Below are 27,936 nucleotides of genomic sequence, written 5' to 3' on the forward strand. Positions count from 1 at the left end.
ACCCTGGGCCAGCAGGTGCATGTCACAGCCCCTTAAGGCCACCTTCTGGGCCTCATCTCAAGAAGGGACAGGCCCTCTGCTCAGGAGGCCATTGGGAGTGGAAGTGGCTGGGTGTGTACACAAGGGTCTGGTCTGTCTGCCCGGCTGGGAGTAGCCTGTGGGGAGGGAGACCCAGGGCCAGTAGGAAGACCTACAGGAGCCCAGGTGGTCGGGGCGACTTGGGGGCCGGCTTCCTAGGAAGCAGCCTGCAGGGGGGGCACCAGCCCATAGAAAGGGGCCCTGAACCAGCCCGACAGTTCTGGGGATGGCAGGGATCCAGGGCTCCTGCACCTCTCCGGAGCTCCTTCCTCACCTGTGAGGGTCATGAGGACGCGTGTGCAGCTAGCCCCAGACTGCGGGCAGCTCCTGCCCGGCGCCCAGGGGCCCCATAGCCCCCACCCTCCTCCCCAGACTCGGGGCTCAGGCTGCCCAGAGCCTGGTCCTGGGGTGGCGTCTCTCCCCTCCCCTCCCTGTGCTCTGGTGGGGCAGGGTCGGCGGGGCGCAGCGGGCCTGGGGGACGGGGCGGGGTCCGAGGCGGGGGCGCGCCTGGCCGCTGGGGGCGCCGCTGAGCCGCCGAGCCGCCGGGGTGTTGACGGTGTCCCGGGAAACGGACCCGCCCTCCGGACCCGGGCGCAGCGGCGGTGGGCGCCTCTGGAAGCCCAGCCGCGCGGACCCTCGGGCAGAGCCGCGTCCCCCGCCCCTCCACCCGGCCGCCAGCAGGTGTGGTGGCTCGAGCCTTTCCCTTCCCCGCGCGCCCCGCACAGTCTCGGAGCACAGGCGAGTGTGAGCGCGTTTGCACATTGGGGGGCGCCTGTGTGTGCACATGCATGTGAGTGCGTGCGTGTGGGTGCACACTCGTGTGTGTGTCTGTGTCTCAGTGTGTGTCGGAGAGCATACATTGGGTGGGGGGCTTGTTTGCAGGCACTTTGGGATCCAGGAGAGAAAGGGCCACAAGCAATTGGTTCTTCAGGTCAGAAGGTTTGGGGACAGGGAGAGGCACGAGACAGGGCTGGTCCTGGAACTGACCTCAAGACCTGACCCTCTGGGCTGGGCCATCGTGGCTCCCCGCTGCCACCCAAGAGCCGGCCAGGTGCCCCTCACCACCCCAGCAACCGGCTCCCCCCCTCCGCATTGCCCCCGTGCGGGAGGTGGGCACCACTGTGGTTCTGAGGTTGGGTGAACAATAGAAACTCAGAGCCCTGAGAAGGCGTCGAGAAGGCCTGTGTGAGCTGGATTGATGGGAGGGGGTCCCCCTTCCTGAGGGTCTCTGTGCTGGGAGGGGCAGCAGGTGGAGTGAGGGCCACCCAACTCCTCCCTGCGTGGATCCTCAGGGGTCAGATGTCCACAGAGGGCCCATTGCTGAGCGGGGTCACGGCCCCATTCTGCAGAAGAGGAAGCAGAGGCCTAGAGGCAAAGAGCCAGCTGGGGGCCTGGCTTGGGAGGCGTGCCCCAGCCCCATGGAGACGCCTGCAAGGCAGGCACCCCCAATGCCTCTTAACGGTTGAATCCACCCTGCCTTCACTCGGGGGCTCTGTGCTGACCCTGGGGTCTCCATGGGGAGGGGCAGGAGGCCTCTCTGGAGCACGGCTGGGGGGCCGTAGGGCAGGTGGGCTGCCGGCCACCCACTAACCACGCTCCCCCCTCCAGGTGCTGGGAGGACCGGACATGGGCCCATCTGAGGTGTGGGCGTGATGTCGGCCCAGGAGCTCGCAGCCTGCCTCTGCTGGCAGGGGGACCAGCACCTGGCCCTGGGGGAGACACCACTGGCCACTGCCTTCTACCTGGCTGCCTTCAGCTGCCACGCCCCCTCGGCCGTGCGGAGCGTCCGAGGTGCCCTGGCCGGGGCTAAGGGGTCCCCCGTGGTGGCCACGCTGGAGGCCTGGTGCCGAGGTGACAGCCAGATCCCGGCCATCCACTGGGACGGCATGGCGGTGGTCTCTCTGACGGGGACCCTGGCCTGCGCCTTCCTGGCCACCCTCTGCCCCGACCACCCAGCTGCAGCCCTGCACTCCCTGGCGGGCCTGCTGGCCCACGGGCACCACGGGGAGGTGGTGCAGCGCTGCGGGGCCCTGCTGGACGCCCACTCCCAGCAAAGTCTGGAGCTGCGGCTGACCCGTGCCCTGGCCTGGGTCCTGTCCAGGACACGGGTGGACGCCGGGGTGGCCGACTACCTCCAGGCCTTTGCAGCCAGCGCCGACCGGATGGTGGCCTTCGTTCACACCCACCAGCAGCCCTACCTCCCCGCTCTGGTCAGCACCCTCCAGGACTACATCTCGGGATGCCAGGAGGCTGGGGACGGTGCCAGCCAGCGGGAGACCGACTGCCGGGGACTCCTGGCAGCCCTGGACCCTGTGGGCACCTGGAGCAACACCCCGTCACCCGAAGCCCTGCTCCAAGGTGGCAGGTATGAGGACTGCCAGGCGGCCTGCAGCCGGGCCCTGGAGGCCGCCTCAGCGGGCAGCAGACCCCAAGGTAGGCGTGCCCTCCACACCCCCTAAGGGCCGGGGCAAAGGTTGCTCTCACTATCGCTTCACTGCATGGTTAAGTCCTGCTTATGGTGGGGGTGGGAGTTGTGCTGGGGCTGGGGACACCACAGTGACAAAACAGAAAGACCCCTGACCTTATGCAGCACCAAGAAAAGAAGCAAAACAAAATCTGTGCTTTGAAAAATGGACTATGAGAGGCGCTGCTCTAGCCTGACGGTCAGGGAAGGCTTCTTGGAGGAGGTGTCGTTTGAGCTGAGACCAAAGGATTCCAGGCAGCAGAAACAGAATGTGAGAAAGTACTTGGGGTTCCTTGCCACTGAATGGAGATAGAATGGCTGGCGGGGGGTGGGGATGGGGGCAGAGGGAGCCGGGAGACGCTAAAGACAGTAGTGGTGGCCAAGCCCTCCTGGCCTTGAAAGACTTTGGATTTTATCCTCAGGGCAGCAAGAAGCCATGGGAGGGTTTTAAACTGTGGAGTGAGGTGCTCTGATTTGCATTTTTAAAGTTTCCTCTGGCTGCTGTGCGCTGAACGTGCCACGGGGGCCAGACTGAGAACAGAACCTGCTGGAGGCTGGGGCGCGGTCCAGGTCTGAGTCATCACTGAGACAGAAACGACAAGACTGTGGCCAGATGTAATGACGGGGAGAGGACGGGGGCGTAGAGAAGGATCAGCAATGATTTTAAGAGTTCGCCTTCAGCAACTGGATTGCAGAGGCCGGGGAGGAGCGGACGGGAAAGGCGGCATCAGGGGCTGGAGGCACCCCCAGTCTGAGACGCCGCTCCTGCCAGGCCCCTTCGCTGGCTCCTCCTTCACGGCGGGGGCGGGGGCCGTGGGGCGTGTGGTCGGGAGCAGCCCGGAGCGCGCGCCAGCCTGCCGCCGCACTCCCGGCTCCCTGCCGCCTCTCCGCCTCCCCGTGCGCAGGTGAAGGTGGTGGCCACGCCCACTTCTGAGGGTTGCTGTGCAGATTCAGTGAAACTGTGTATCAAGCCCTGAAAATGTTGTCACCCGCTAAGCGCTCCCCAGAAGTGTCCCTTGGGCCCCTCAAGTGGACGTGTCATTAGGCAGCTGGACGCATGAGCCTTGAGATGAGTGGGGGCTGGGTCTGAAGAAGGGGTTTGGGGATCGTCCACACAAGGAAGGGGTTTAAAGTCAAGGTCTAGATCGGGAGGGAGCACGGGAGAGAGTGGGGCAGCCGGACACCTAGAGGTGGGGGGCCGGGGGGCCTGCCATTCACTCAGCGGGCGGACCCATTGTGCGGGCTTGATACGCGTTTTCGTCGCATCCACACAGCAACCCTCGGAGGCGGGTGCAGGCACATCCCCACGTGCCCGTGGGGCGGCCAGGGGCACACAGGGCGTTCACGGAAGCTGGGATTTGACCCCCGGGTGCTCCTAACTGCCCACCGCACTGCTCTCCACCAAAAGAGGGCCCAGCAAAGGGGACAGGAGGACGGAAGAAGGGGGAAACTCAGGAGCCTGCAGGGCAGTGGCGAGGGTGTGTGCGAGATAAAGAGCTGCACCAGCTCCCAGCTGCCTCAGCCGAGCCCACGTGGAGGGCGGGGCGTGTCTGTGTGTCCCACGAGGCTGTTGGTGACCCCAGGGTGAGAGGGGGGCCAGACAGAACTGAAAACTGAGCGGGCCAATTTCTTTCTGGAAATATGCCAGACCAGATACCCTGAAACCCTCCTGCTATAAATTACCTAGAAACGCTAGAGTCGCAGAGAATCCCTAGTAGGAGGTCCTTGGTGCCCAAAGCACAAACATGCAGCGGCCTGTGCGCTGGGGGCGGTCAGCAACCCCTGGGGTGGAGGGGGTCTTCCACTTTAATGGCCAGAAAAGCCCCTGCAGAAATCCAGAATCCCCAAAGGGCTGCAGCCTTGAGGAACAGTGTTCTAGAAAAACTCTGCTCCCCACCCCCACCCCCAGAGACTGCAGGAAGCTTGTCTGTCCCACCTGGGCTCTGAAGCGGACAGGTGAGCCTTCACTATGGAGCGCTGTGTTCATTAGGACAAAGTCACTTATGTCACTGGGAGTCACCTTATCATCCCCACTCACACCAGCATGGCTTACCATGTGAACAAATAAATTCTCCTGTAACAAACTTTTTGCAAATGTAGATTCCTATAACAAATGCATTCTAATCTCCAGGTTACTTATCCAAAGTCCTTGGAAACATCGAACAAAATCTTCCATATTTGGGAATATGCTCAGTCCTTCTTAGTACGTGGACTTACAAGGACACTCAGTGTATGAGGACAAGATACAGAACAAGAGTAGCTTTAACTCACGTCCCCCAGGGGCTTCAGTTCCCTGACTGCTTATCCTCTGAAAGTCCCCAGGGCAGCCATCTCCAGTTCGTTCAAGGTTCCTCATTAAGAGCTACTGGGGTAGGTGAGAGACAGAGCCATGGTTGTAGCTCTGCCCAGCATGGAAACAGAGTTCACTTGGCCTTGAGATTTGCTGGGACCAGCAGAAAATAGTGGAAGTGATGCTGTGTGGTTCTGGAGGCCAGGCCGCACCTCCATCCTCTTGCAACGTTCCCAGTGCCCTGCGAGGAAGCTAAGTAGTGAACCACGAGGGCACACACAGAGAGGGAGGCTCAGCCCACGGCCAACACCAGGGCCCCAGACATGTGAGTGAGGCCACCTTACACCCTCCTGCCCAGTTGAGCCACCAGGTGGCCGCAGCCACAGGAGTGATCCCTGGTAAGACCAACAGAAGAACTCCCAGCTCAGCCCAAATTGAAGAAGAATCGCAGACAAATAGAAATGGTTGTTGTTTTAAGTCACTAAGTTTTGTGGCAGCTTGTTACACAGCAATAGTAGCTGATACAACTGCATACTGAGTCAAAGCATTGGCTTTTGATGCATCCTTTAGCCAAAACTGAGTTAAACAATGCAAGACTTATAGTTTTATGTTTCTGTAATAACACAATTTACTACATTCATTAATGGAAGATAGAAGAATATATTATCATTGCAATAAATCAGGGAAAAGTATTTTATAATATTTAACATCTCCAAAATGTAAACAACCAGGAATAGAAGAAAGCTTACTTAATTGCAGAAGATAAAATCTATCAAAACCTACCAAAATATCGTACTTAATGTGATATTTTAGAATCAAGAACACGGCAGCTGCCCACTCCCCCATTTATCCATCATTGCTCTGGAGATGCTAGCCAAGGCAATGAGGGAAAAAAATGTAAGACCAGAAAGGAAGAGATAAAGCAACCATTATTTCAGACAATATGATTAGCTATGTAGAAACCCCAACAGAAGCAACAAAAATGTATTAGATATAGGAATAGAATTTAACAGGAGATACAAAAAGTATTTATGTTTATAGACACCAGCAACAAATAGAAACTTTATGGGGTTTTTTTGTTTGTTTGTTTCTTTAGATTTTTTTTTTTAACATCTTTTTTGGAGTATAATTGCTTTACAATGGTGTGTTAGTTTCTGCTTTATAACAAAGTGAATCAGCTATACAAATACATATATCCCCATATCTCCTCCCTCTTTCATCTCCCTCCCACCCTCCCTATCCCACCCCTCTAGGTGGTCACAAAGCACTGAGCTGATCTCCCTGTGCTATGCAGCTGCTTCCCACTAGCTATCTATTTTACATTTGGTAGTATTGGTAGTATTTATAAGTCCATGCCACTCTCACTTCGTTCCAGCTTACCCTTCCCCCTCCCCGTGTCCTCAAGTCCATTCTCTACGTCTGCGTCTTTATTCCTGTCCTGCCCCTAGGTTCTTCAGAACCTTTTTTTTTTTTTTAAGTTTCCATATGTATGTATTAGCAAACTTTATGGTTTTAAAATACACCATTTACTGTAGGAAAAGGAAATAATTTATTTCAGTGAGTCATATGACTTAATGGAGAATACTATAAAACTTTATTAAAAGAGAATAAATTATACGTATATAAGCAGAGAGAGTTACTGTCCATTGATAGGAACACTTGATATTATAATAGAAAAGGACCAATAATAGACAAGACAAAGGAGAATGAGCAGGAGCAGAGGGGGAGGGGAGGGGGAGAGAGGGGGAGGGGAGGGGAGAGAGGGAAGGGGGAGGGGGGAAGGGGGAGGGGAGAGAGGGAGAGGGGAGAGAGGGGGAGGGGAGGGGGAGGGGGGAGGGGAGGGGAGAGAGGGGAGAGAGGGGGAGGGGAGAGAGGGGGTGGGGGAGCAGGAGAAGATGGAGAGGAAGGTGGTGGTACAAGGATTTTCTCTACCAGTTAATACAAAGCTATGTTAATCAATACAGAAGGATATTGACTTAAGGGATAGATAAACTAATAAAATCAATAAAAGAGATTAGAAATAGACCTATATTTGTGTGGAACTTAATATGTGAGAGTGTGCATTGCAAATCTGTGGGGAAAAGAGGACCATTATCCAATGCATGGGGCTGATTCTCTACCTCAAACCATGCAAAAAAAAGTAAATTCCAGGTGAATCATGTTAATAGCTAAGTTTTACAGTTTCTAAGAGAAAATATGAGAGAACATCTTAAGACTTCTGTGTACAGCTGGGCTTCTTAAGATACAAAAAAAGTGGAAACAGTAAAGAAAAATTTGATACATTTGATTAAATTGAAAATTTTAACTTCTGTTTTGCCCATAACTATAGAAAATGAGAAGAGAATCCACAACAGAAGAAAATATTTACAAAATATTCAGTGGGCAGAAGATGAGTACCCAGAGTATTTGAAGAATTCCTACATATCCATAAGGAAAAAAAAATCCAGTACAAGAATTGGCAAATGCATTTCCCAAAAGAGAAAACACAGATGGCTAATAAACGTGCGGAAAATGTTCAACATCATAGTAATGATACAAATGCAAATTAAAACAATGAGACACCACTTTCTACCACCAGATTGGCAAGAAAGGTTTTTTAAATAAATGAGCCTTAACCAGCAATCAGGAAAATGAAAATTAAAACAACAGTGGGGTAGCATTATAGCATTTTATATTCCCCCACCGCCAGATTTTCAAAATTTTTAAATCTAACAATAAAAGATTCTGGCTTTCAACAATGGTGAAGTAGCTGGACTAAACTGTGTGTCCCACATATAATTATAAAATTGGGGCAAAATATAAACTGCAAATATGTGGCAACCGAACAGTGACCAAATGCAGGGAGAAACTGGAGACTGACCCTTAAAAGATGAAGACTGTACAAGGTAAGATTTGCAGGCTTGCAGCTTTTTGCCTCCTCAATCCATGTTTTATCCATGTAGGACAGAAAGTTGCCGTTTTACTGGCTTGAGATATCATATGACAGAAGTTGGGGATGAGAAAAGTGACTGTAAAGTTAGAAGGGAAATCCTGAAAAAGAGAGAGCCACATGCAAGAGGGAAGGGAGGTAAGACCCCAAATCTGTGTATTAAATCCACTTAAATTCTCGGCTGACCACTGAACTATACACACATGGGAGAGACTGGGTGGCCTGAAAAAGCAACAACTGGAAGCTGCAAGAACTAAATGGAGATTTCAGCTGCTGTCCGAAAAAGAAGACAGAGAATTTGGAGTTTGATCCTAGCCAATTTAACTGCCTGCTAAAGCAAAATTCAATTCTCTTCAGAGGAACACAACTGAACCCAGAGTCTCTACAGAGAATCAACCAGATGTCTAGTGTACAATTTAAAAAATTACTAGACATGCAAAGAGACAGGAAAATAAAAGGTGAGCCACAGTCAGGAGAAAAAGAAGTCAACAGAAACTGACCTCAGGATGATCCCAGGGCTGAAATTAGCAGACTAAGGACTTTAAAGGAACTGTTATAAATATATTCAAGGACTAAAGGAAAATATGGTCATAGTGAATGAACAGTTGTGGAATCTCAGTAGATAGGTGGGAACTATAAAAAAAAAAAAGAACCAAGTGGACATTCAGAATTGAAAAACACAACTGAAATAAAATTCAGAGCAGATTGGAGACAGCAGAAGAGCCAGTGAACTTGAGATAGAGTAGAAAATACTCAATAGGAAGAACAGAAGGAAGATGAGCAGAACCTTGGTGACCTATGAGACAATATCTGGAAGTTTAATGTGTGCAACTGGAGTCTCAGAAACAGAGCAGAGAACACACTTCCATGCGGGTAAATAATAACCGGCCCCCCAGGCCCCATGAGCTCTCCGTCTGCTGCAACTCCCTAGGATCCATGAACTATTGCAAAAATCAGGGATACAGGTGTTTTCTTCAGGACTTAGTAAATGACAGGGAAGTCTCAAAGTTTCTTTAAATTTGGCCACCAGGACTAGACTGGGTGACCTTGTTGTTGGTTGGTTGGTTGATCTCAGGGTGCAAGATGCTTCTTTTACTTGGCTATGTGCTGTGTTGTGACACTTACCCACAATGGCAACAGGGCAGGGCAGCAGCAACTTTGCTTCCGTGCAGACGTGAAGGTTATTTGCCCTCTCTTGTTTCAGTGTAAAGGATTATTACTGTTGCGGCTATTGAGTTAGGTTATAAGGAGAAGTTCTGAAGGAGTCCGTGCGAAAGGCACTGAAGTGGAGGTTCAGTGCCCCAGCACAGTGACTTGCCGGGCCCTGAGAACTCCCATCCCCAGCACTTTCCTGACCTATAATACTATAAGGGTGGGCACCCATGACCTTGAGCTCCTACCAGCACTGAGTTTTCTGCGATTCTTTCAACGGCATGCACCTGCCTGGCAGGGATGGGGTGGCTTGGCTTTCTTTACCAGTCGGAAAGCCCCCATTCACACAAGCATGTTTACACTGCTCGGATACAAAGTATAGGGACGGTGGAGGTGAGGCCGCTGCTGATGGGAAAGCTCACTGAGTGACGCCACCCACCAGCCCTGGTTCCAGGCCTGGACACACATTAATCCATTCAGTCCTCGCAGCCCTGTGAATGGAGACCATCCTCACTCCCACTATAAAGCAGAAAAGGAAACTGAGGCACAGCAAGATGCAGTAAATCCCCACGTCCCCCGCTCTTTAAGCGGCATTGGGTGCATCATCTGTCTTTCCGGAACCTGACGGGGGATCTCATTTCAAAGAGGGAGGCACTGGGTCCCACTGTAGCCAAAGAAGGCATGAAACAAAGATGCTGCAGTGACACCTGGCCCCTAAACCGTCACAGGCTCAGAACCTCAGCTCTGACCTGGGGGAGCAGGGGTGGGGTGGGGTTGCTCTCAGAAGAGGGAACTCAGCCCTAAAATCCATCACTGAAAGTGCCAGGGGTGTTGTGACGAAATGTCCAGGGCGGCTGTGCTGGCTTTGACCCCACGTGGCGAGCAGCGCTGGGGAGGCCCGCCCTGGTTCCCCCCTTCTGAGCCTGCTCTGTCCCTGACGGGCTTAGGGCCTCCTGCCAGCACTCATCCTTCCGGTGCCATGTCCTGGGCTTCTGGGAGACTCAAGGGAATCGCCGTGAGACGCTTCAGACGGTCCCAGCACTGGACGGCTGGGGTCTGCAGGTGGCTCCCCTGGAGGACGTGGCCCAACAGGCAGGACCAACACCTCTGTTCTCTCCGCAGGTGAGCGTCGGGCCACCCTGCTGGTCACCCGCGCTGCCGCGACCTTCCTCCTGGACAGCGGGGCCCAGGACCTCCTTCAGGACCTGCACGAGGCCTTCTGCGAGAGGCCCTCAGGAGCGCGGAGGCAGTTAGAGGCCGTGCTCTCGGCCGGGGACCGGGAGCGTCTGCGGGCGCAGGTGCAGGAGGCCGCGGACGTAGGCTTCGCGCGCTTCCAGGAGACCGTGCGGAGCCGCCCCGAGCTCCGCGAGGACTCGGGCCGCGAGCTGCTGGCCCCGGTGACCCGCGCGCTCCGGGTCCTGTGGCGCGTGGCACCGCCCGGGGCGCGCCCGGCACTGGGCACCCGGCTGGCCGAGTGCCTGCTGCTGCGGGGGGACGCGGTGGGCGCTCGGGCTCTGTGCGAGCGCTTGCTGCGGCCCTGGCGCACCGGGAACCGTGCGCGGGACCGGGCCGGGGACCGCGCGCCCCTGCTGGCGCTGCGCGGCTTCTGCGCGCTGCACGCCGGCGACGCGGGGCGCGCCCGGGAGGACTTCCAGGCGGTGGTGGAGCTGGGGCCGCCGCACCCTGGCAGCTGCGTGCGAGCCCTGTGCGGCCGCGGGCTGCTGCGGGTGCTGGCGGGCAGTGCGTTGCTGGGCGCGCTGGACTATGTCACCGCCTGCCGCCTGCGGCCCGAGGAAGCTCTGCTTGTCACCAAGGCCTACGTGCCCTGGAACCAGCGGGGACTGCTAATGACCGTGCTGCGGGAGGAGGGCCGCAGGATGCTGCAGCAGAGGCCGGAGCTGGGATCCGAGAGCGGGCCGGGCTGCAGGAGCAAGGCTGCGGAGATCGACAGCCGCGCTGTGCAGGAAGGGTAAAAACTAGACCCGCGCACGCCGGGGACTGCTGCTTCATCCTGGTCTCCCCCAAGTTAGTCGCGGTGTGTTTCCTACCACCTTACAGTAAACTGAGGCAGGGAGATGCTAGGTGATTTCCCTAAAGCTTTGGTGGCAGATTTAGCTCCGGGGCCCGGATCTTAGGACCCTCGGTCCCAAAGGGCAGGATGCATTATGGACTTAGTTGTCAAAGAAAATTAGAAACGCAAAAATGGGAATGAAAAAATAGAACTTACCTGTCATCCCACTGTTACATTTCCTTGTTGTTTCTCCTTGTGCATATAAAATAGAGTCCACAAAACTGAATTTGTGCTCTATGTGCAAATGCATCCCACCTTTTTTACTCCCTAGATCATGAACACTTCTTTGGTCACTAGATACGTTTCTTGGGCAGCCCCATAGCTCATCCTGTGAATGTGCCATCGATCCTTCGGGCACTCCAGTATGTCTGCTCTTAGTTATAACGCATCCCGGGTAACCTCCAGCCTATGCAATGTTCTGCGCTGCAGATGGAGACAGAGGTGGAGCTCCTGGGTCAGACAACACAGCCCCCGTGAGGCCCTTGACCTTGGAGCTGCCCACCTGCCCATCAGTCCACACGCTCCAGCCCTCGTGCTCCTTTCGCAAAATTCTTTGCCAGCCCAGTGGGTGAACCTGCAGCTGTTTTGACTTGCATTTCTCTGGTAGCTGGGAGGTGGCAGGAAGGTGTTTTAGCAAAGCTAAAAGCACTGAGCTGAGGGGCCCCTGGGGGGGCATGTTTGACGTCAGCCCCCTCGCCCCTACACGCACGCACACGCACGCACGCACAGGCACGCACACACGCAGGCTTCCTCAGCCCCCTAGTTCCTTAATTTGCATTGCTTTGATTTGATGGTAAGGAGGAACTTTCTTGTAAGAGATTTGGGGCCCTTTCTATCTTTTCTCTCTGGGAACTGTCAAATTTGAGGCTCTGGCCCCTTCTCCCAGTGGGAGCTCCTTCTCACTCCCAAGAGGGCGCCGAGATCATTCCAAGAGCAGCCTGGGTGTTATCCAGCTCTGCCTACGGCGCCCCTGAGCCCTGCAAGGCCAGCATTTTTATGCTGCTTTTGCAGAAAAGAAAACTAAGGCAGGGTTGGCTGGGGGTCAGCATACAGCCTCGATTTCTCATCTGTAAAAGGCCCGCCCTAAGGGGTGGGGGAGAATGGGGGGTGAGGGCCAAGGGCTGTATGTCGGAAAGGGCAGCCGTGCGCTCTGGGGACGGCACGAGGGTCCTTCCAGCAGGAACCCGGTCTCTGAGGTCCAGCGGGAAGGGCGCCGCCTGGACCAGGTGCAGGGGATAGGATTTGCCTGCAGCCTGCCTCCCTGGGCAGCTGAAAGGGGTGTAGGGAGGGTCAGCCCTCTCCCAGCTGCTCTCTCCGCAGGGACGCCCGTGGCGTGTACCAGCTGGCCGTGCTCCTGATGGAGCTGGACACGGAGGACGAGGCTTCGCGCCTCCTGGCGGCCGATGCCCTGTACCGCCTGGGCCGCCTGGACGACGCCCACAAGGCCCTGCTGGTGGCCCTCTCGCGAAGGCCTCAGACGACCCCTGTGCTGGTGCGGCTGGCCCTGCTGCAGCTCCGGAGGGGCTTCTCCTATGATGCCAGCCAGGTGAGGGGGCCCCGGTGGGCCACAGCAGGGCAGATGGAAACAGGGCATAGCTCTGCGGAGGGCACCAGGCCTCCACCGGCCCTCGCTCAACACCCTGCAGCCCAGACTTGAGAACAGGCAAAGCTTGTCCCAGGCCCGGTTCTACCGCCTCCAGCAGGTGCCTCACCTCTCTGACCCTCAGTCTCCTCATCTGTGCCCCGGTCTTCCAGGTTCTCATGAGAATTAGCTGCGGCAGGTACCCCAGGGCCCAGCAGGTCTCCAGCATGCAGTGATGCTCTGTATTTGCCTTTCTCGTGTTATGAAGAAAAAGGGCCATGAGCTGAGTGTAAGCAGAGCTTAGTCCCAAATCTCCCAAGTAAACTAGGCTTGGAGGTGACCCTGTCCCGGGGAGGGAACGAGCAGAGGCGCCCCCAGGCCCTCAAGCCCTGCTTGCCTCCCCTCCCTCAGGTGTTATGAGGGCTTCCCGTGGGAACGCGGCAGAAGATTATTCAGGCTTTGGGGCAGGGCTGTGGGGCCTGTCAGCGTCCCCCTTCCGCTCTGGACTGGTCTGGGTTCTGGTCTCCCTGTGCTGGGCCGTAGGGGTGGGAGGGAAGGATGCTCTGGGACCGGCGTCCGCACAGGTGCAGCCAGCAAGGGCAGCGTCGGGCAGGCCTCTGCGAAGTTCTGTCTCCCCGAGGGTCTCGCTCCTCCCAGAGCAGGGACTGACTCCAGGGCTTTTGCTCTGCACCTTCTGAAGGACTCCTAGGGCCCTCTGTCACTTTACGGCTTGAAAGCCCCCTTTCCCCAAACTTCTTAGACCTGTGGCGCGTGGGCCCGTGAGGCGAGGTCTCCATGTCGCCGAGAAGGAGGCGCGGCTCAGGGACACTGGGACCGGCCCTCCCCAGATCCTGACACTCAGCAAAGGAGCAGCCCAGAGCGGGGCCCACACCTCCCGACCCAGTTTTCCCTGTGCTCAGCTCTGGCAACCGCAATCCCTGCCCCCACGAGCCACGCCCCACGAGCCACGCCCCCGCGAGCCACGCCCCCGCGAGCCACGCCCCTGCGGGCTGCATCCCTGAGCCACACCCCTGCACGGAGGATGGGGGTGGAGTGGTCTGGCCTGGGGCACAGGGAGGACCGGTGGTGACGCCCCTGCCCCTGCAGCTGGTGAAGAAGGTGGTCCAGTCTGGAGACACAGCCTGCCTCCAGCCCACCCTGGACGTCTTCCGCCACGAGGACCGCCAGCTGCTGCAGGGCCACTGCCACGCGAGGGCCCTGGCCATCCTGCAGGCACAACCGGGCGGCGCCGAGGGCAGGGCCCACACCAGGGAGGCCATCGCCTACCTCTCTCTGGCCATCTTTGCTGCAGGTAGGAGCCGCCCTCGTACCCCCGGGGCCCCTACCCTGTGCCAGGTGCCTGGGGGCAAGGGGAGCCTCTGCCATGCGGGGAGGGGGTGTGGTCAGGCACCAGGGAGTCTGAGCATGTGCTTGGCTCAGGGGTGTGGCGTGCTCCCGGGCCATTCACTGCAGCAAGCGCGCTAACGCCTAGGAGAGGGCCCGACCAGCTGGGACCTGAGCTGCGACCCTCTCCTGAATCCTGGGCCGCCATCGCACACACCCAGGGCCCTGAGGGTGGGAGGGCCAGACTCAGCTGAGGCCCTTCTCCCAGCTCAACCCCTCTCCCTCCATCCGTGGGGGATGAGCGCCCCACCCCCCGAAGCCCTTCTTAGGAATAGCGGGGGCAGCTCTGTGTGTGTGCGCCTGGTCTCCCCACTCGCCCAGCCCACCCACCGCGCCCTGCCCTAGGCGCAGGAGGGTCAAAGAGTTGGGCCTTCTCAGCCTGGCACCTTCACGGCTGCAGTCATTCTGTGACCTGCCCCGTGGACCCTTCCCCCCACCCCTGCCCCTCCCCTGGCCTCGCTTCAGATGCAGCTGCAGTGCCCCCTCCTCTCAGAAGCCCCCTCTGACTGTCCACCAACCCTCCCAGATGCCACCCCTCCTGGCTGAGCTCCCCGTGTCCCTCAGCCAGGGCCCCCGGATCAATCCACACTGCTGCTCCCTGGTGTGTGGTGGTGCCCAGCAGTCTGTGAGCTCCCTAGGTGACCCCAAAGCTGCCGCACCCCCTCCGCCTGCCCCTTAGAGCACCAGGACAGGTGCAGTAACTCCTGGATGGGGGCAGACACACTGAACCTGGCCGTGCCCAGCCGAGGTCGCATCCTGACGCCACACGCGCTTCCTCCAGGGAGTCAGGCGAGTGAGTCCCTGCTCGCCCGCGCCCGCTGTTACGGGTTCCTGGGCCAGAAGAAGACAGCCATGTTCGACTTCACCTCCGTGCTAAGGGCTGAGCCGAGAAACGTGCAGGCGCTGTGCGGACGGGCGCTCTTGCACCTGGCGCTGGACCAGCAAAAGGTACGGGCCCACCCTCCCCACCTGGGGCTGGGCAAGTGGGGGCGCCCAGGGGAGGCGCTGCCCTCCTGCTCAGCACCCCCGGAGAGAGGAAGCAGGGCCAGGCCATCTGAGCGTCAGTCATCCATCAAAACCCCGCCTGCACTGGGGCTCACGGGAGCCTCACCATCACATCCCCAGTTTGGGGGAGTCTTTCCCTTCCATCTGCAGAGTCCCCGTGCCCCCCCGCCGGCTTCAGTCAGCATGGATTGATGTGCAAAGCCTCAGGAGTACTAGGGGGCCCCCACGTTACAGTAATGAGACCTCCGCTGCCCCCCTGGGTGCCACTCTGAGCTGTCTACACAGGGCCTGTGGGTTTGGGTGGTCAGCGTGCAGGGGCAGGGGTGGGAAGCGGTCCCTTGCAGGCCCAGGGCAGGTACTTTCCAAAGGGAGGACGTGCAGCCACAAACAAACAGCCCTGGACAAGGGCACTCTGCAGCCAAGAGCAATGTCACTGGTGAATAACTGAAATCGATTGTCTGCCCTGATGCTTCGCTGGGCCAAAGTACAGCCCAGAGGTATCCTGCCTGCCAGGTTTCTGAATTTCTTGAGGGTTGGAGTCCAAGGAGACAAGGAAAAATGATCCAAGACGCCACTGGGATGACAGCCTCTCAAGATGGTGCTTCTGCCTGTCAGGCTGTCTGTGTTTCCCCCAAGGGCACTGGCAGCCTGATTTCTGTTCCAGCTGGGCACACACTTGTGCTTGGGAGCCCAACCCTTTGCAGGCCCCTTCCTGTGCTGGGAAGGCACCTGTAGTTCTCAGGGACAAGCCCATTAAACAGAGACGGGATTCAGCCAGGAGGGCCCTACTGCAGGAGGCAGACCCCTTGGAAACCCACCCCTGGGTGATCTCGACATGCCAGCAACTCCTCCAAGAGGTGCCTCAGAAACATCCCTCCTGCCGCTCTGTCCAGGGCAGCAGGGCATGTGGCAGGGAAAGTCAGCCTGGATGTCTGTGAGTCAGGATGAGGGAGCAGGGGCAACCCCACATCGTCACACACATGAACTTCCTCCTCCTGGAGATGGGCTGAGGCCAAGCACTCACACACCCTCTGGCCCTTCACCAAGAGAGGAGCTCTGAGCCAGCCTGCCGGGGTCCAGAATCCAGAACCCTGCTCCCCCTCCTCTAACTTTCTGAGCAAGTCCTGTAACATCTCTGAGCCTTGTTTCAACATCAGTAAAATAAGGGGAGGGAGGGCGGGTGCTTGTTCAAGGCCATCAACGCTCAGCCTTGAGGGGGTTGCTTATTCAATGCTGTCAGATACTCAGCGTGGTGCCTGGTCCCTAATGAGGGCTCCATATGTGGCAGCTGGAATCCCCATGAGCCAGCACAGAACTGGACTTTCCCAGCTGATCAGGTTCACCACTGGCCAGCACCAGGGTCACGTAGGGCCCCGGTCATAGTGTAGGAAGGATCGGAGAGGACCGTCTTTCCATCCACCCATCTAAGGGCTCTTTCTCTCCAAGACCTTCATCCCCCACACACCTGCTCCAGGAGAACCCCATCCCTGGACTTTAAAAGTATCTGGGCAAACTTCCAGTGCTGGCTAGGAGAGGGTAACTGGTATTGGGCTGCTGAAAACAAAATATCTGGATAAAATACATGACAACTGTCTTCAGGCCCTGTACAACAGGCAGTGGAGAACGGCCATCCCGGAGGAAAGGGCAACCACACCAGGGGAGTCACAGGGGAGCCCCACGATAACTTTTCTGCCTGGGGAGGCTTTCCTGTTACTGCACAAGGAGGTGGGGCAGTCAGCTTGCTGAGCTGAGGAGGCAGAGGCTGGGGTTCCAGGCTGCTGCAGTAGCTGGAATTTGCAAGGAAAGGCGACGGAGAACATGGGGCTGTGCAGAGAAGTCTTCATGGGATTCCAAGTGGTTCTTGTCTGAGTCTGGGCTGCACATGCAGGGGCCCAGCAGAGCTCACCCGTGGCAGGAGATGTTGGAATTCTGACCTTACCAGAGCAGAGACCTTTCTGAATATCTTGGGCACTTAGCTGAGACCACACCCTAAGTAAAGGTCATATCTTAGGACTAAGTTCAAAACTGAAATGGACCTGCCCTCACAAGGAACAAAACCAAGTCTAGCAGAACCAAATGACCCACCAGAATAAAATACAACCTCCTTTATGAGAGGGTGACATAGTCCAGACTCTCTACAATGTACCATCCACAACGTCCAGCCCAAAATCAAAAACTGCTAGACACACAGAGAACTGGGAAATGTGACCAATAATAAGGAAACTAAGTACTCAATAGAAACAGATCTTGATCTTGAACAGCCACCTCAAGATGGCTCAGATGCTGGAATTAGCATACAAGGATGTTAAAACAGTGATTGTAAACATGTGAAGAACTTCAAGCAAAATTTTTTCATAGTGAGTGAACAGAAGGGGAATCCTAGCAGAGAAATGGAAACTATAGAGAAGAATCAAGTGGAAATTCTGGAGCTGAAAAGTATATCTAAAATTTTAAATTTACCGGATGTGCTTAACAGCTGGTTGGAAAGTGCCAAAGAAACGGTCAGTAAAATTGAAGATGGACCAATACAAATTATCCTGTCTGAAGAACAGAAGGGGGAAAAGGATTTTTTTTAATGAAGAGAGCTTCAATGACCTCTGGGATGATTTCAAGCAGTCCAGTATATGTATAACTATAGTCCCAGAGGAGAAAGAATGGGGCAAAAATATATGCATGCATGTATATATGTATATGTATATGTATTTGAAGAAATAATGGCAGAAAATTTTCCAAGAAGCTCAACAAATCCCAAGATGATAAACACAAAGAGAACCACACCTAGGCACACCTTGATCAAATTTCTGAAAACAAAAGATAAAGAGAACATATTCAAGGCAGCCAGTGGGAAAAAGAAACATTACATACAGCAGTATGAAAAAATGACTGACGTGTCATAGAAACAATGGAAGCCAGAAGACGATGGAATGGTGTCTTTAAAGATACATCTTGTGGGGACTTCCCCAGCAGTCCAGGGGTTAAGACTCCACGCTTCCACTGCAGGAGGCACGGGTTTGATCCCTGGTCAGGGAATTAAGATCACACATGCCACACAGCAGGGCCAAAAAATAAAAAATAAAGGTACATATTGTCACCTTATGGGACAACTGCCAAAAAATGTTAGAGAGGCAGAGTTAAAAGGCCAATGGAGGAACTAAAATAAAATACTAAAACTATTCAATTAACCCAAAAGAAGGCAGAAAGGGAGGGGAAAAAACCAAAACAAAACAAAAGACACCTAGAAAACCAACAGGAGGCTGGACCTGAAGGTGACTCCATGGCTGCGGACTGTTGGCCAGGTCAGAGGTCAGATGCAAATGACTCACCAGGGTCAAGGCTCTCCTAATGGGGCCCAGCCTCCCCCCGGCCTCGTGTGCTTCCACAGCACAGTCAGGGCCTCCAGACTCCTCCCCCGCCACTCCAAGCTGCAGACTCAGCCCCTGGCCCATGGCCCTTCTGGTACCAGTCCAAGCCCACCTCTGTGCCATAGCGGGTTCTTTATCAGTGTGGCCCTTCCGGGGTTCCAGACTGTTTCCTCCGTCCAGAACTCTGATACGCTTGCCTCAGTTTCACCACGCCCTCCTTTAATGCTCACCATACGGGCCCTCATGTTGGCTGACCCCCACTCCCACCCCACGGTGGGAGGGCAGGAGCTGGGCCATCTGCCTGTTCTGGTGTCCCCAACACCCGGCACCAAGAGGAACATGACAAATACCCAGCTGGGACCACTTCTGCCACCCACCCTGCCCTCCTCCCCTTGCAGGAGGCTGTGGACGACATCCTCTCGGCTCTGAAGCTCAGCCCAAGAACGGCGGTCCCTGAGATCCGCTCTCTGAAGCCAGAGGTCCAGGCCCTCATCACGCAGGGCCTCTCATCCCGCTGCCGGGACCTCCTGATCCAGCTGCCGGACACAGGGGCCCGCCTGAGCAACGAGGACGCCCAGAGCCTCCTGGCCGCGGGGGAAGCACTGATCGAAATCGATGCCGGGCAGCCCAGCTGGCACATCCTCCTGGCAGACGTGCTGGCTGCAGTGGGTATGTGTCGGCCCAGACATGAAGAACGTGGGCGTCTGTCCCTGCTCCTCCCACCCCTGGATCCTTTTCTGTAAAATGGGAGAAAGAGACTCAGGGCTCAATGGCTTCTAAGGTCCCCTCCACCCTGAATCCCAGGACCTGGTCCCCGTATGGGTCCTCCGTGTGGCTTTGCCCCTGGGAGGTGAGACAAAGGAGTGATTTGGGGTTTCGTAAAAGGCTCAGATGCTCAGGCCCCTCATTAACTCATGCATTTATTCAGCAGCTGTTTATCGAGTGCCCTTTTCTAGGTGAGATTGTCTCAGGCCCACATGTGTCGGTCTTTCCTGCAAAATGTTGAAAATATCTCAGCACTAATTTGAAAGGGGAGACCTCTCTGCAGCCTGCGTTTCACGGGCCTGTCATCGTCACCTCCAAGCCTGTGAGATGCCCCCACCATGGCCTTCAGGGCCTCCGGGGCTGCTCTGACCCCAGGCGGCCCCGCTCAGGCGAGAGAGCAGGTCCTTGCAGGGACCACGGTGAGGGGGCTTAGAGTCCTGCTACTTCACCTGGGGGCCGAAGAGTTTAGTGACCGCCCCCAAGTCGAGGGGCTGGGTCACCAGGTGAGTCCGTGTGAGCAACATGGCGTCACCGTGCCCCTCCGCTCCCTGCTGCTTCCTTCTGGTGCTGAGCCCCTCCATCAGCCAGCCGTTCCCAGAGCCAGCCCCAAGAAAGGCTGAACTGGGCTTCCCAGTGGCCCCCCTGCCCCAGCCCCACGCTGACTGTCCTTCCCCAATCCCTGACAGGCAGCTTTGAGGAGGCCGGCGCCCGCCTGCAAAAAGTCCTGCACCTCGCCCCTGCATCAGAGGCGGCCCGGGCCCGGCGTGGCCTGCTCCGGCTCAAGAAGGGTGATGTGCCGGCCGCCACACAGGACCTGCAGCGTCTGGCAGAGACAGACGCCCAGGACCTCGGCTTCCTGCTGCATCTCCTGGAGGCCTCGGAGAGGCAGAGCCTCGCCCAGGTGGGCACAGCACCCCACGGAGGCCCCAGACCAGCCCCTCTCCAGCATCTCGGGTGGGAGACCCCAGGCCCAGGGCTCTGGGTAGTGCTGAACTCCCCGTGTGCCTGATCTCACCTGGACGTGGGGTGGGATGGAGGTTCAAGCGGGAGGCACCCGGATCTGGCCAGCTCAAGCCCTGACACCCCCAGAGACCTCAGGGCTTCTTTACATGAGGCGTACAAGCCACAGCTGACTCGGGGTCAGGGAGAGGGAGGGGACCCCATCCGCAGAGCCCGACTGAGCCAGGCAGGAACACCTGGCCCTCATTGGAAGCCCGCCCCAACCCCCAGGTCGGGCCAGGAGAGGCGTGTCACTCCCAGTGAGCACGTGGGTGGCGGGCCAGCTCCTGCCCCTGGTGAGCTGAGAGGGACCCTGAAGGCATGCTGGGCTGGGGCTGCTGCCTCTCTGGGTGGGTGATTGTTCCACTTCTCATCTGACAAGAACAAAGAGCACCTTCCACCAGGCCCCGGGTGGAGCCGCTGCCTGCACTGTGGCCCTGGCAACTTAGCGGGGGACCGTTTGGGGGGAGGGGGAGTTCACTTCAGGGGGTGAAAGTGTAAGGAAGACCCTGAGACAGGGCACTGGGGCTGCGAGGCGGCCCTGGAGGTGAGACCACGATGGCGACAGGCCAAGGCAAAAGCCTGGAGGCAGGAAGGATCTCAGAGTGTTCAGGAAACAGGTGGGCAAAATGCAGCTGGTGTGGAGTGCAGGAGGAGGGGCTTGGGGTGGGGGGCAGAGGGAAGGGTGTCCTCCATTCTGGTCTGGCCACCTTATTCCCTTCACCTGCTGGAGGCAGGAGCAGGAGAGGCAGGGCTGGGGGAATGGAAACTGCAGGGTGGATTTCCCTGCAGTGGCTGAATTTAACCTTTTTTTTTTTTTGGAGGGGGCGGGCGGTGAAGGGACCAGCAGGTTGGAGTGGGGAGGGGCCAAAAGCATCAGCCGGTGAATCAGACCCCTGCGCTGCCTGGGGCAAGTATTTCTCCTCCTTATGCTTCCGTGGGCTCTATCACTCAGGGTCCTTCAGGAAAACAAACACCGCACTAGGTGTTTCAACGAGGGAGTCAATAGGGGAGGTGGCTAAATGAGCATTAGGGACGGACGGAGCGAAGCGAGCAATGGGCCATGCAGGGGGGACAGCCCTCGTAGGGTCATGCAGGGGGGACAGACCTCGTAGGGCTGAGGGGGCCAAGGAGCGTGTTAACAAGGCCTAGAACTCAAAGGAGCGGCCGCGGAGCCCGGGGATGTCGGAGGAGGGGGCCTGGCTGGGGTCTCAGAGCCTTGAGGCGGGGGCAGGGGGGCTCTAAGCTGGGAGGGGGGAGCTAGGTGAGGGTCTCTGAGTTCACAAGGCGGGGCTGGGCAGGGCTCTGTCTCTGAGTTCAAACGACGGGCTGGGCCCGAAGGAGAGCACTAGGCAGGGCCGCCTGGGGCCCAGTTTCGGTGCCGCGAGAATTCGCTCGACATTGGGCCGTGGCCGGGCAACGAGGGCCGACCCGGAAGTGAGCCGGAAGTAGTGGCGCCCCGTTTCCGGCGATAGTACGGCTGCGCGGCCGGTGGCTCCACGCTTCTCCCCAGCTCCGGGGGGCCCACGCAGAACCCGTGGGGAGGGCGCTGCACGGAAAGGACGGGTCGCCGGTCCGCGTCGCACAGCAGGGCCGAGCTGGCTCCAGCCCGGGCTCCGGCCGCCCGCCAGCCTGTGTGCGCGGTCGGGCTGGTGGGAAGACAGGACCACGCGTTCACCCCGCCGGGTGCCGGGTGCCCTGTGCTCTCCTGGGGACAGGCGGGGAGCGGGGGCGTTGCTACCACCTGGCTGCGTGGAAGAGGGAGGGTCAGCAGGAGAGGGAGGGTCTGGAATGTGCCCCTTCAGTCCGTGGGGAGCCACTGTGGGTTCTTGGGGGCAGGAGGAGCCGCCGAATGGGCAAGTGGATTTACCCGGGGCAGTTCGGGGGAAGAGGTAAGGCGTTCTGGCAGGTTTGGAGAGTGGGCTTCAGTCACACTCAGAAAAGGAGAGTGAGCCTGGGGGGCAGAGGAGAGGCATCGGCCCTCGGGGCTGCGCCATCCAGACGGAGGCAGCGGGGGACTCAATCCAGCAGTCCCCGGGGAGAGAAGTGCTAGGGTGGACAGCGCCCTCTGATCTCTGGCCTTGCCCTGCAGCATCCAGCGAGGCTGAGGCTGGGTCCACCACAGCCCTCCTGCATGCACCGCTCTGCCCGTCCCAGGGGAGCAAACACAACCCCAGCCCCTGGGCCATGCTGGCAGGAGCTGGCAATGCAGGGGGCGCCCGGAGAGTGTGTCCCTGGCCTTGACTCTGGCTCCACAGGGCCTGCGGGAGCAGCTCGTTGGTTAGCAAAGTGAGAAGCACAGTAGCGCAAAGCAGACCCTGCTTTTCTGGCCCGGGGCGCGGGGGAGGCTCGAGGAGCAGGCTGAGCAGAGGCGGCGTTTGCCGGTGTCCTCGGGGCCCGGGCAGCCTCGGGAGGGTGGGGGGCCTGTTGCGGAGGTGGCTTTGCTGGGAAGAGCAGAGGGAAGGGGAGGGAAGGGAGGAGGTCACCCAGGTAAGAGAAGCTGGGCCGCAGGTGGGGCGGTAGGGCTGTGAGAAGGGGGGGACGCCTTCTGAGCAGGGCCTGCCTGCGGGAGAGCTTGCAGGGTGGAGGGATTGCAGCGGGTGGCCTGTGCCCTGTGCCTCCACCGCTTCCAGAGGGAGCGGGCAGCTTCTGCCTGGGGAACCAGCAGCGGGCAGCCCGCGAGGGGCCTTCAGTGTTCTGGGTTGACCTGACCTCCCTCCCTCCGTCCTCTCTGTGCAGGCCGCAGCCCGGGAAGCTGACACCCTCGTGAACTCAGGGCGGCCCGGCCAGGCGCTGGGCTACTGCTCACTGGCCGTCCTGGCGGGTGGCGGTAGCGCCTGTCACCTGCGCCGGCGGGCTGCCTGCCTAGCCGAGCTGCGGGAGTTTGGCCGGGCACTCGGGGACCTGGACCACGTGCTCCGAGAGGGGTCAGGGGACGGTGACCTCCAGGCACGGGCGGAGGACTTCTGCTCCCAGGGCCGCCTGCTTCTGAGCCTGGGGGACGAGGCCGGGGCCGCCGGGGCCTTTGCCCAGGCCCTCAGGCTGGCGCCCGCCCTAGCCCAGAGCAACCTGTGGCAGCGGCCAGGCCGGGCCCCCGCTGCCCACGCGCTCCTGTGCAGGGCCCAGCACTGCCTAGACGAGCAGCGCTACACAGAGGCCTGGACGGCGGCCGAGGGCGGCCTCCTGGTGGACCCGGAGCACAGCGGCCTGAAGAGACTGAAGGCGAGAATCCGGAGGGAGACATCCTCGGGCTGCCGGCTCCACTGACCCAGCGCTCCCCAGGCCCAGCCGTGGGGCCACCCTGTCGTTAGCATTTCTCGTCCGGACCCTGGGGTGCACCCCGCCCCCAGATCGGGGAGGTGCTCACCCACCCTCCCTCTCCTCCCAGTCCTGGGGTGGGCTGGTGACAACCAGCCTCGGGAAGCAGAGCGGAGAGCTCCCCACTTGCCTGAGTCAGCATCCCAGGAGGCTCAGAGACCCTCCCCTCAACAGCAGCCTGGTCCCCAAAGCTGCGGCCCTCTTGGCCCACACGTGGGGCTCGGGCCTCAGAGAGCAGCCCCAGTCCTGTCCCTGGCTTGGGACCTGCAGGTTGGACGGGGTTCAGGCCGGCCCCTCGTGGCCCTGGGGAGACAGTGCCAGCCCAGGAAACCCTCCTCCAGGTGTGAAGCAGCCCTTGACCCTGGCCTGACGTTCGGGCCAGCCTCCTGCAGGGCCTGGGCCCCCTCAAGGACAAAACTTCCAAGCTGGGCCCCGAACCCACGCTTTCATCAAGGTTGCTCTCCAGGGAACCCAGTGCCTCCTCCCCCACCTGCCATGCAGAGCCCTCCGCCCCCCGAGGGGCCCCGATGAGCAGGGCAGCCAGGCGTCTACTCGGCAGGTCTCCGGCAAAGCTGCCTGATGTCAAGGCGCTTCCTTCGTGGATTAAACTTAGCCACCCCCGCCCACCACAGTTTGCTTGGAAAACCTTCTCTCCTGCAGGGAGCGGAGAAGCCCACCCTTGTCCCATCACCAGGGGTTTCAAAGAAGCCAGGTCTGAGTTACACAGTTTTTCTCTCCACGAACGCAACTGCTGGACAGGCCATCGGGTAAAGCCAGGGGCCAGGGGGTGCATTCGCCCCTGCTGTCCTCCCCCCAAGATGTCCTGCCCTCATCCGTCCCCTCAAGGCCAGAGCTCCTCACGCTGAGCCTGCGGGAGCCCGACGCGCCACAGCTCTCCAGGACCTGATGCTCTGCAGAGCCCCCGACGTGCCTCCCACCCCCGGCTCCTCACTGCTGAGCTGGAGGCTGAGAAGCCAGGCCTGGATGTGTCCCGACAGAGGGCACAGAGAGCAGCCCTCTCCCTGCAGCCTGGCCGCCTGGCCTCATCGCCTGCCCCTGCTGGGCACCAGGACTGCTCACAAGTGGGCCTCTCAGCCCGCGGCTTCCTCTCCGCCCTCCTCCAGGGCAGAAGCTGGGAAGGTGGAGCTAACTGCTATCAAGCCCCTCTCCACCAAGCGCATCTCCCCGAAGCTTTTCACATGTGTTACTGCTTTCTTTTTCTCCCTGGAGGCTAAAGTAAGCTCGTCCTGGTCTGAAAGCTGAGGCTGGAAAGGTCCAAAGATTCACACGTGGTCACAGTCAAGTTAGCTAGCTGGGATGTCTGGGAACCACACCCAAGCTCCCGGCTCTCCGGGCAGCTTCAACAGAAGACAGGCCTACGGGACCTGCAGAGAGGGGCTCATTCTCCCAGCTCCTCGGGCAAAGTCTGCCCTGCCCCGAGTCGTCCCCGCCCACCTCCACCTGGACAGGGGGTCGTTCTCACATCGGCAGGTACGTGTGAGGCCGCTGTCCCAGCCTCCCGTCGTGGCACTCAAGTGGCCAAGGACTAGCGGACGCCGGGCGGCCTCCGTAGCGGAATGACCAGGCGGGTCTGATATAAATTACACTCTTCCCCCAGAGCAGATGCTGCACCTTGTTTTCTCAAAATCACGTTTCAGGGTACCAAGAAAATGTTTATGATGCGGTATAGAGAGCATTACCTACTCTCAAGACGATGAAGCTATAAATTAATTTTTTTTTAATTCCCTGCAGATGAAACACCTCTTGGATCCAACAGGAAATCAAATCTGGAATTGCAGAATGTTGGAAAAAATAACAGTGACAAAAATAGTCCAGGGAAGCCCCCTAAGGGATACAGTGTCCAGAGGGAAGTTCACACCCTGAGGATATAACTGACCAACGAATAGGAAGCACATCCTCATCTTGAGAAGTTAAAAAAAGACAGTAAAATAGAGAAAATCAGCAGGTAGGAATTAGTAACAATAGGAGCAGAAAGTAATGAATTAGGAATAGAAAAATGGAAGAACTCAGAAATGCAAAATACAATTCTTCAAAAATCAAATAGATGAACCAGTAGCTAACTTAATCTAGAAAGATGGAAAAAGCACAAAGACAAATTTTTTTAAAGTAATAAGGACAAAATAACAGGAAATTTAAAGAATCATAAGGCATTACTTTTCTCAATTCTGTGCAAATAAATTTGAAGGCCTGGATGAAATGTATAGGTTCTTAGGAAAACATTATTTAACTAAACTAACTCCAGAGTAGACGTAAAAATTACACAGGACAATTACCATGGAGGGAAACAGAAGGTTGTTAGGGAGCTTTCCCCAAAGCAGCTCCGGTTCCAGATGGTGTCAGGGAAGATCTGCCAGCCTTTAAAGAACAGTCAACTCGTAATTGCTTTCAACTCCTTCATAGCCAAGAAAAAGAAGAAAAGCTTCCAAGTTATTTTTTTTTCTATCAAAGTATAGTTGATTTGCAATATTGTGTTAGTGTCTGGTGTACAGCAAAGTGATTCAGTTATATGTGTATATATCTGTATTCTTTCGATTCTTTTCCATTATAGCTTATTACAAAATAGTGACTATAGTTCCCTTCCAAGTTCTTTTTTGAAGAAAGCATAATCTCAACCAAATGAAAGCCACAAACCAATTTCATTTAGAGATTTCCAGTTCAGAAACCCTAAATGAAATACCAACAAACCTGAATCCAACAGCACGTTAAAAGAATAACACACCACAAGCAACGTACACAGGAATGCAAGGATGGTTCAAAATTAAGAAAGATGTTCATATAGTTTATCACAGAAATAGACCTAAGGAGAAAGTAAGTCCCGTGACCCTTCCTGGGTCTGTAGCGGGGGCACGGGTCACGCGTGATAAGTCCACTCCAACATGTCATCTCCCTGCGCCTTTGGGTTCCTCTACGGCACACGAGGGAGGTTCTGGCACCTCAGCTTCATTGGCTACAGACCACCATTAAGTCCAGATAGAGTCACTACCCGCAGCACACTACCCGCAGCTGCCGTGAGCCAACACACAGATTCAGAATCTTCGGCAGGTGCACCCATGTGAATGGAGCCAACCCGGCCCAGTGCCGGGCTCCCTCCACTGTGGTCTGACACCCCTAGACCCAATCCCCACACATAATCCTCAGGTTCCTCAGTGTCAATTAATTATATCTTGAAAGTGTTTGGGTGGATATGCTACTTCCTTCTGGGACAGATTTCGTACTTTCCCCCACCCTGAGCACGCTGAGACTGGATCCTGCTTATGGGTCTGGGGTCAGCAGGGGCTGGGGGTTGAGTAGAATGAGGGTCCTCTTTCTAGGCACCTGATCCACGTGAGGTTCTCGCAGGGTTTATAGTGAAGAAGGGCTCATCTCCTCAGGCCCTGGAGGGGCTCAGAGGACCCCAGGGATTCAAGGTTCTCAGCTTCATCTGAGCCCGACCAGACACCCCATCCCTCGTTTCAGGGTCCCATTCCTTCCCAATCAATGCCCGAACTTCCTCGTAAGAAACTTGGTGAGGCTGTGAAGGCACCAACACTGCTGGGATTGTCCTACTCACAGGATCAAATGTTGCGTTTGACTTTTAGCCACATCAGCCCTGTGCTGGTGAGGAATAAGGGACTCTTAGGGCTGTGGCTGGAGCTGAGTGCAGACCTGAGCTCGCGAGTGTCCAGGACACCAGGGACCTCGCGGCTGCTGTCATTCCATCAACAGTGGGGACAGCCCTCAGCTCCCGAGGCCCAGATTCAGCTGTCACATCACAGCCGAGCTCGGTGGCAGCTCGGTCACTCCCAAAGCCACCACGTGCCAGAGTCACATCTCCCACGGCCTCAGGCCCAAGGACACAACCAGGCCAGTCCCCAAACCCCATCTCTGGAGGCACCTCCTGGGGCCACTCCTGGTGCCAGTTTATGTGCCATCAGGGTCCACTCAGGAGACAGAAACCACACCCAGTGACTCAAATAGCGAGAATTTAATAGAAAGAACAGTTAGTTACGGGGGTAAAATAACTCAAGGGATCACGGAAGTAGCAGCCGAGCTCCAAGACAGGCAACCCGCCCCTTGGCACGGGCCCCTCCTGCCCCCAGGTGTTTCCCAACCACACTGTTGGGCCAGACATTGCACATCTGCCTTCTCCTCTGACTCCGTGACAAACCTTGTAGGGGAGGGGACCAATGTTCCAGCTATTGGGGCTGGGTTGGGCACTCAGTGACGGAGCCCTGGGGCACAGTCAGACCGCCCTGGCTCCTTCCCTTCTGCCCAGGAGGCCCAAGGCCTGGCTTCAGGACGCAGCGAGCAGGGAGGGGGTGCGGGGGCTCCCAGAGGCCCGGCCCCTATCCCAGCTCTCCAACTGCCTCAAAACTATTTAACCTCTTCCAGCCTGGAGGTCTTCTCCAAGCGGGGCACCTCGTGCCTGCCTGGAGCGTGGATGGGCAGGGCCAGGAGAGGTCCGGTTCCCGTCGTGCTGAGGCCCAGAAACACGCCTGCCAGGGGATGCTGGGCTT

General features: G+C 57.3%; 1 protein-coding gene across 4 annotated transcripts; it reads left to right on the forward strand.

Moving 5' to 3' along the window:
* Positions 1–647: 647 nt before the first annotated feature.
* On the forward strand, positions 648–27,797 carry TTC34 (tetratricopeptide repeat domain 34). 4 transcript variants are annotated; one of them, XM_082432267.1, is made up of 9 exons: positions 648–816; positions 1,687–2,511; positions 10,036–10,882; positions 12,305–12,530; positions 13,674–13,878; positions 14,752–14,918; positions 18,736–19,006; positions 19,789–20,003; positions 25,172–27,797. In XM_082432267.1, exons 2-9 carry the CDS (start codon positions 1,731–1,733, stop codon positions 25,301–25,303), a joined length of 2,844 nt encoding a protein of 947 aa, XP_082288393.1. In that variant the 5' UTR covers positions 648–816; positions 1,687–1,730; the 3' UTR covers positions 25,304–27,797. The 4 variants fall into 4 exon arrangements, with proteins under 4 accessions (XP_082288393.1, XP_082288391.1, XP_082288390.1 ...); XM_082432265.1 differs by having other exon boundaries at positions 648–822; positions 22,841–25,258; XM_082432264.1 differs by having other exon boundaries at positions 22,841–25,258.
* Positions 27,798–27,936: the final 139 nt, after the last annotated feature.

This window comes from Balaenoptera physalus, assembly GCF_965194825.1.
Source record: "Balaenoptera physalus genome assembly, chromosome: 1".
NCBI lineage: Eukaryota > Metazoa > Chordata > Mammalia > Artiodactyla > Balaenopteridae > Balaenoptera > Balaenoptera physalus.

Excerpts from the sequence above, each read along its gene's own strand:
- TTC34 (XM_082432265.1), top strand. The coding sequence starts at position 1,731 with ATGTCGGCCCAGGAGCTCGCAGCCTGCCTCTGCTGGCAGGGGGACCAG. Across the intron at positions 2,512-10,035 it reads AGCGGGCAGCAGACCCCAAG|GTGAGCGTCGGGCCACCCTG; the intron begins GTAGGCGTGCCC and ends TTCTCTCCGCAG. Across the intron at positions 19,007-19,788 it reads AGACGTGCTGGCTGCAGTGG|GCAGCTTTGAGGAGGCCGGC; the intron begins GTATGTGTCGGC and ends AATCCCTGACAG.